At 35.8% G+C, this 8130-nt stretch overlaps 1 protein-coding gene across 3 annotated transcripts; it reads left to right on the plus strand.

Moving 5' to 3' along the window:
* The first annotated feature begins 1212 nt into the window (after positions 1-1212).
* Positions 1213-5277, plus strand: LOC120253618 (calcium/calmodulin-regulated receptor-like kinase 2). Of its 3 annotated transcripts, XM_039261930.1 has the most exons (10): positions 1213-1445; positions 1712-1851; positions 1955-2104; positions 2207-2589; positions 3142-3295; positions 3467-3593; positions 4021-4106; positions 4203-4274; positions 4540-4743; positions 4820-5277. In XM_039261930.1, the coding sequence occupies exons 4-10, from the start codon at positions 2270-2272 to the stop codon at positions 5132-5134; spliced, it is 1278 nt and encodes a 425-aa protein (XP_039117864.1). In that variant the 5' UTR covers positions 1213-1445; positions 1712-1851; positions 1955-2104; positions 2207-2269; the 3' UTR covers positions 5135-5277. The 3 variants fall into 3 exon arrangements, with proteins under 3 accessions (XP_039117864.1, XP_039117867.1, XP_039117858.1); XM_039261933.1 differs by lacking the exon at positions 1712-1851; XM_039261924.1 differs by lacking the exons at positions 1712-1851; positions 1955-2104.
* Positions 5278-8130: the final 2853 nt, after the last annotated feature.

Here is an 8130-nt window from a genome sequence, read left to right on the forward strand (position 1 = left end):
TTGATGTGATTGATGGCTATTAAGACAAGTAGACAACCCTTTCAAAGAAACAAATCAAACAAAAGACCTGAAGAAGACCTTCACTGAAACTTCTCAACCATTCCTCAATTGGTTCCTTTCTTTTTAGTGTTGTTTACTTGAAACACTCATATTAAAGTAAAGAATTAAATTTTAAAAAAAATTGATGGATTAGAAGTTTAAAAAATAATTGATATTAGAGTGGGAAAGAGAAATGAAATACTAACTTTTTTTTTTTTGGATATCTATTGTATCAGATGAGAAAAAAAAAATCAAGGTGGAATACTTCATTTTTTCTACTGTTTTTATTATGTTATGCCATACATTAACCATCAGTGAATTTTGAAGCATCATCTTATACTGTTAGATTGTTATATTTGGTTTTTGTTTTGTTTGTTTATAATTTTTTTATTTAATAAAACTTTAGTTTATTTATTTTAATTTAAAAAATAGAATCTCTCCAACTGTAACATGGGGTAGAATAAGTTGTTGAGTGAAAAATTTGAAATAGTTCTAGCAGCAGTTTATTTTATAAAGCAACTCTTTTTTATTTTTTTATTATAAATTTAATTACAATATTATTCAATTTTTTTTTTATAAAAAAAAAATTTATATCACAAACGGTTGCATAGTGACATCGTTTTAGTAATTTTTTTTACAAGATACACTTTTATATATAGACATAAAATAAAAAATATCTATTAGTTATTTTTAAATTTATTAGTATCAGATTTTTTTTGTATAAGATGTTCATGTTTTATTGATAAGATGAGTTTAAATCTTATCTCACACAGGGTAAAAGTACAAATGTGTTAAAATAAGAACTTCACACCTTTGCATGTCTTGACATATGACATGTCCATATTTATATATAAAAATAAAAAAATCTCATATTATTATTATTATTATTCTATTTAATCTTTGAATTAACAAATTATTAAATAAAAATATATATAAATTACAAAAACGTTTTCCCTTCAAATAAGTTCCCATTTAGATTTTATTTTATTTTTTTAATTTTAAAGTATTTTAAACAACGTATAGGATCCAATGAAAAATCATGTGCGTTATAAGATCAATATAATAATAGTAAATAAATAAATATAATGCAAAATTAATTTTCTCAGTGTATATTTGCAAAGAAGCCCTTATTTTAAAGAAAAAACCGCGTAAACCCAATGCCAAAGGCTCATACTCATAATTTCTCTTTCCTTTCTCTGACCCATTCCTTCTTCATTCTTGCTGTCTTTTTCGGCAAATTGAGTTCCATTCTGGTCTTGTGTGCCCAAACCTTTCCTCTCTTGTAATCTCATCTCCTTCTCCTTCTTCCTCATCGTATTTTCATCTGAGAAAAGTAGGTGGTGGTGGTGGTGGAGGAGCGGGAGAATTTGGGAGGTTTTGATCACCTGAAGTGAGCTGGTCAGGAGGTATACTTTGTTTCTGTTTTATTTTGATTTATTTGAGGATTTATACAAGTTGAGAAGTTAAAGATGTGATTTTGTTTTTTCACAAAAAGAAAAAGATGTTGATTTTGTGATTTTGTAATTTTGGCTGGCGCTGATGAGTGTGAGATGATTGTTTCTTGAATGAATTTGGTTTGATTTGATTGTGGAGTTGTATCTTGGATTTCATGTTTCTTGATTGAGCAAAAGATTATTTTTTTTTTCTAATATTTTTAATTATGTTCTTGCAGATTAATTTATGTGTTCGATTGTGTGAATGTTTTTAGACTTCTAAGTAGGGAAAATTTCTCTCTCAAAAACCTAAGGTGGTTGATTTTGTTGGATGGTACAGTTTAATGCTTCGTTTCAAGGAATGCTACTTCAAAATAAAGTGTGTTCCTTTAACCTTATTTGATGTAGCTTTGATGTCAGCGGTTATTACTAATGGGCTCTCGCCTTTGTATCCTGGTTTTGATGAAATTGGTTTATTGCAGTTCAGCCACACACTCACTGGCTGCTTATTGATTAATTCAATATGAATAAGAAGTTTATCGTGTTGTCTATCCTGCATTGAAGAGCTAGGAGCTTATATATACTTCAAGCTTTGGTGTTCTGTGACTGTAAAGATACATCTGTGTGCTTGAGTATTCTCATTTACTCGCTCTCTGTATTCCTGCTTCTTGTTTGATTATTATTACAAGTTAGGCTGCTGAGTACTTCAACTGATTGTTTACTTTTGATGTTAGATAACTTCACCTTATGTTTGGCCTTCAAAATGTTCTCGTATTTTGGCTGTCAAAAATTGTCATATGATGGGAGCGCAGATGAAAATAATCATTATTGGAGTCTCTGTCGGTGTTGCAGTTGGAATATTGGTGGTATCTTGCGCATTAATTGCTGTAAGGATTTACAAAAAACGTTCTCATGTCCAACACCGTTCTACTGATATTGCACCTACGCTTCCTATACGTGCAAATGGCTTTGGTGCAAGTATTGATTCTAGCACATCACTCTCCTATTCTGAGGTTGGTTGTAACTTTCATCCAGCAAAACGGGGTGGTTACTGGGGTCGGCGGGTCATCCAAAACAAGGATCTTTCTGCATCAGGCATTCCAAGATACCTATACAAGTATGTCTTGCCTTCAATTTGCTTTTCTCTTTTGTGGTCTTCCTATTTGCTTTGGCCTCAAGCATAAAACTTATTTAGCACTCTTCTCATATTTTGTAATGCAATTCAAAGATAAGTTGTCAATTTAGGACACCAGTGAAACCAATGCAATTGTAGTATATCTAAATCAAGTATATCCTGCTATCATACCGTACAGGACCTGAGCTTTTACTTCAAAAGTTCAGCAATCGTTGCTTTGCCAATGTTTAAATCTGTTCACACTCTGTGTTCCTTCTTTGTTCAATCGTGATCAACTTTTGCTGCATAGTTCATTCAGAAATGATGTAGTTAGGATTGATTGATTGTTCTGTATAAACTTCCATAAGCTGTGTTTTAGTTAGATCTTATTTACTTAATAATTTGAGAGGAAAGTGATGACAGCATGCATTGTATATTATCTATTTTGTGGTTTTCTTTTGCAATGGCACCATGCCCTTCTTCTTGCATGCTATTACTGTTTGTGGTAACTGGAAACATTGTATCCATATATTTTGTTTTATATTCCATTTCCAGGGATATTCAGAAAGCAACACAAAATTTTACAACTATTCTAGGGCAGGGATCTTTTGGTCCCGTCTACAAAGCTATAATGCCCACAAGTGAAGTGGTAGCTGTAAAGGTTCTCGCAAATAATTCAAGGCAGGGGGAGAGAGAATTCCAAACAGAGGTCTGCTTTGTCCTCTTTGGTCTAATGCTCGTACCAAAGCTCCGATTCTATTTATCAGAACTTGTTTTCGAATTTTTGATATGTATCAGAGCTGCAAAATAAAGTAAGAAATTAAGCATGACATATTCTTACAAAGAATAACATCAGTTGATTGTTTATGACCTTGCCCAGGTACTTTTGCTTAGTAGATTGCACCACAGAAATCTTGTAAATTTGCTTGGATATTGTGTAGATAAAGGCCAAAGAATACTCATCTATGAATTCATGAGTAACGGAAATTTGGAGAACCTTTTATATGGTAAATTTTTTTTTTCTTGTAATATACTCTTATCAGACTTGTTACTTACCATTCTTTAGTTTGTCAGCTTGAGGTTCGGTAACTTCAATTGATTAGCAAGTGTGTGTTGAATGGTATGATTACAAGGCTGCTGGGGTTGATGGCTATTGACTTAGTCAACACTTCTTTATTTGAATTTTCTATTATATTTAGTTGTCATGATGTGCACAAAAGAATTTTCTTTCAATCCTTGATAGCTCTTCCATATTCCCAATTTCAATCATTTAGTATCTTATCTTTGTTGGAGTTCTTGTTTATGATCTATTTATGTAATATCTATCATTTGCTAGAAATTCCATGAACACTTAGTGAGGGAGTCTTTATATTCTGTTTCATTTTTTGACTTCTGCTCAACTTAATTATGTGTTTTTGGGAATGTTGAATTCAGGGGATGGTCCACGTTCCTTGTCCTGGGAAGAAAGGCTACAAATTGCGCATGATGTATCACATGGAATTGAGTACCTTCATGAAGGAGTATGCCGGAGCTGAACATTGATACTTTTAGCATCAAACTTTTTATATCATTTATTTATTCTCGTCAATTGACTCGTATCATTGTTCTTGAAATAGGCTACGCCATCTGTCATTCATCGAGATCTAAAGTCTGCTAATATACTTTTAGATAAAGCAATGCGAGCTAAGGTGAGATTATTAACTTTTAATTCTTGTGTTTTAACATTTCTTTTTTCTAAATTGCAAACTGAGATGACGGTAATTATATGATCCTTAGTGATACATCACTTCTAGATAAGCTATCATTTCAACCATCTAATTTCTAATTAAAACTCATCAATTATTCGTGATATATCTCATGATCGATGATTGTGAACGTAGTCATTCAGAGTGGATATCGCCCGAGTTTTGTTTTTATGTGTGCAGTAAAATGATGCATTTGATTTATGATAAGGTTGCTGATTTTGGGCTGTCGAAGGAAGATATATACGACGGAGGAAAGTCAGGCCTTAAAGGCACATATGGTTACATGGATCCTGACTACATGTCGACAAACAAGTTCACAAAGAAGAGCGACATATATAGTTTTGGCATTATAATGTTTGAACTTATAACTGCTATAAATCCCCAGCAAGGCCTAATGGAGTACATCAATCTCGTAAGTTTCTTACAGAGCACAGTTTTGTAAGATTGTTCCCCGAAGTATTTATGGACATATTTCGAACTATCTTCAGGCAGTAATAGGCGGGGATGGAAAAGCCGATTGGGAGGAGATAATAGACAAGAAGCTCACAGGCAAAAGCAATTATGAAGAAGTTGGTTTGCTTGCTGACATTGCTTACAAGTGCTTGGACAAGAATCCGAGGAAACGACCTTCGATAGCTGATGTGACTCTTGCTATATCAAAGATAAGGCAACGGGCTTTCTCAAGAGCCGACACGATGGCATCGATAGGAAGGGATACTTCGGGAGTTTTACACAGGATAGAACATCAGCAAGTTGAGCTGACCAACATGGCTAGCAAGAAGTTCCAAATCTCAAGAGTTTGAAGCCATGAAACAAGCATTTAGATACTCAAATGTTTCTTAAATTTGAAAGTTTTCCAATCACTGTAAGTGGAATTTCAAAGTTCTGTAAAAAGATTTTCCCATCTTAAAGAGTAATGCTATATGAGGCGAACAAATCACACGAACCAGCCACACAACTGATGTGGCTGGTTACGTGGATTTTTTTAAAAAATTAAAACTAAAAAGCGAGAATCGGCTTAAAAACGAGGGCATCTCTTTCTAATTAGGGGCAGCGTGAATCCCTCTCCCACTCCCGCGCTTCCCTCTCCCTCTCTCGGCCGCCCTTTCAAGCCGCCTCCTTCTCCCTCGCTCACGGCCGCCGTTCAAGCAGCCGCCTTCTCCCCGCTCCCGGTCACTTCAGTCCCCCGCTCCCGGCCGCTTTACTCTCCCGCTCCTGGTACCTGTTTCGACCGCTCTCTTCCCTCCCCCGCTCCCGATTCCCGTTCCGGCCACCGCTTCCCTCCCCCGCTCCCGGCCGCTGCCCCTCTCTCAGTTGGCTCTGAAGAGAAACTAGGGCACAAATCGGCCCTAGTTTGTGTCTCTCTCGTGTTCTCTCGTGTGGGACTCCTTCGCTCTCTCTCTCTCTCTCTCTCTCTCTCTCTCTCTCGTGTGGCTCTGTGCTCCCGGCCGCAGCTTCCCTCCTCCGCTCCCGGCCTCCGCCCCTCTCTCGTTTGGCTTTGAAGAGAAACTAGGGCACAGATCGGCCCTAGTTTCTGTCTCTCTCGCCTTGAAATCAGGTACGGAGGCAATGGTGCCCTAAAAATCCTGTCCTCGTCTCTCTACAACAATGGCATATTGGCTTGGATGGCCTAATAGGCAACCGCCACTGTTATTGTTGCAGAGGGAGGGGGAAGGATGGGAGAACATCAATACTGTCTAATATGAGCCTCTGTTTTAATTCTGTTGGTTGATATATTTTGTTGCATCATGTGTATTTCTTTCTGTCGATGTGGCTGGTTCGTGTGATTTGTTCTCCTCATATAGCATTACTCTTAGTGATGGTGGTCTGACCATGATGATTTGCCCTTCAAAAGAGATTATAGAAATTGGGTGGCGTGGCAACTGTAGTTGCAGCCCTTGATTCGTGTTTATCCATGCAAAAGAACAGAGGGCAAGATCTGAGCCTTTTTATTCTTCTTAAACTGTTTTTTTTTTTCTATTTTTTTATATCTATCTTGATGAAATTGTGAGTTTCATGGTTTTTCTTCAAAAAATTCATTATGGGAGCAAGTGGATTTTTTCTTCAAAGATTGTGCACAAGCTAACGGGAGCGGGAGATTCTTACATCCAAAGATTCCGGTGGGGGCAAGTGGATTTTTGTGATGAGCACCTCTAAGAAATTGTACGCTGGTGAGGTAAGCACATAAAAAGTAGACAAATCCTAGCTTTCAGAGATGGCGACATTCACGGAGGCACCTCCCGACAATTCGAAAGCCGGAGAGAAGATCTTCAAGACCAAGTGTGCCCAGTGCCACACAGTCGAGAAGGGCGCTAGCCACAAACAAGGTTCGGAACTCTTTATTTCTTGTTTGTTTTTCTCTTGATTCGCGAGAGGAAGTGATCTCATGTTGATTGAATTTCTTTCTTGTTTCTGTGATTTGTTGATGCCATGATTGATTATTGAGCATTTCTTTTGATTGTTCTTCATGGCTGTTCTTTTTTCGTGTTATTATTGTATTTTTGAAATGATGGGGATCTGCAGTATTGGGTTCAATTTGATTTAGAATTTGGGAGCCCTATTTGTTTTCTGATTGTGAATTTTTTTTGTTTGTTTGTTTGTTTATGAGTTGTTTTTTTTTCTTTTATTGATTTGAATTATGTTTATTGTGGCTTGTGAATCTAATGATAGCGCCAATGTTAATTGCCAATCGCTATTAATCTTGTTGTTTTGATCAGATCTGATGCATTTGGTATGTTACAACTTGATTTGAATTCAGATGTCTTTAATAATCTGTTGGGCTCTCATTGATTGTCACAATTATGTTATGTGATTGTTTTGCTTGATGTTGTCTCCAATTCATTCTAGCCAGCAGGCCTGTATTTTAGGTAAATTTTTAATTGTATATATGTTATCATGGTTCTGATTTAAGAGTTTGCTTGGTTTGAAAATTTTGTGGCAGAACTTAAATTATGACAAGACATTTTGGCAGGCAATGTACCCCCTTGTTTTTCTATTTCTTGGATTGATTGAGAACCAGATGGAAGATTACTTGAAGCTCAGGATATTTCAACAAAATTGAATATCTTCAGATTACATTTTGTGCAGAGACATGTAATAGAATGAAATAAAACCTAGAAAAATTATAAGATTTTACTGCTGCACTTGTTGGGGAAATTCATATATATTTATCCAGATCATCCTTCACTTCAATGAAGGAATTGAAAGTTATCTGTTAATTTTTTGTGATAGGTTAAGGATTTCCATCTGTTTCATTACATCTTTGTTGTTCTATACATCCATTGCATTTTCTATTCATACGAGAAGCCTTCTAGGTATTGTGTTTATATTATTTTTGATATTTTGTTGCATTGCATCTGGGCGTTTATATAGAAGAAGTTCAGGTAGATATCATATTGCCAGTAAATTTTAGAACCATACTCAAGTTGCTTGTGGTGCTGTGTACCAGACATGGTTTAAATTTAGATCAACCTCCTCAACCATTTGATCTTGTTTTATTTTCAGACCCCTTTATCATCAAATGAAGACTACTATGATGACAGTACAAAACAGGATCAACCAGAGAAGATAACAAGGTCCTCCCCAATTTCAAGACCTCCGCAGCTTATAGTGCATGTTAATAATGTCATGGTTGACCAAATCATTGCAACTGAAGTTCACCAGAATGAGCAGCATTATGAATCATCATATTATTGTTCTTTGAGTATGTCAGCCAGAATTTTGCTCAGGATTCTCTTTCTCCAGCTTTAAGGGGACTAATGAAAGATTTCTCATTTTCGTATTCACAAGTTTTCGTATT

Source organism: Dioscorea cayenensis, chromosome 3, assembly GCF_009730915.1.
Source record: "Dioscorea cayenensis subsp. rotundata cultivar TDr96_F1 chromosome 3, TDr96_F1_v2_PseudoChromosome.rev07_lg8_w22 25.fasta, whole genome shotgun sequence".
NCBI lineage: Eukaryota > Viridiplantae > Streptophyta > Magnoliopsida > Dioscoreales > Dioscoreaceae > Dioscorea > Dioscorea cayenensis.

Bases quoted from the DNA above. Each gene is read 5' to 3' on its own strand.
- LOC120253618 (XM_039261930.1), top strand. From the start codon at position 2,270: ATGATGGGAGCGCAGATGAAAATAATCATTATTGGAGTCTCTGTCGGT. The intron at 4,275-4,539 runs GTGAGATTATTA...ATTTATGATAAG, and splicing joins ATAAAGCAATGCGAGCTAAG to GTTGCTGATTTTGGGCTGTC. The intron at 4,744-4,819 runs GTAAGTTTCTTA...AACTATCTTCAG, and splicing joins TAATGGAGTACATCAATCTC to GCAGTAATAGGCGGGGATGG.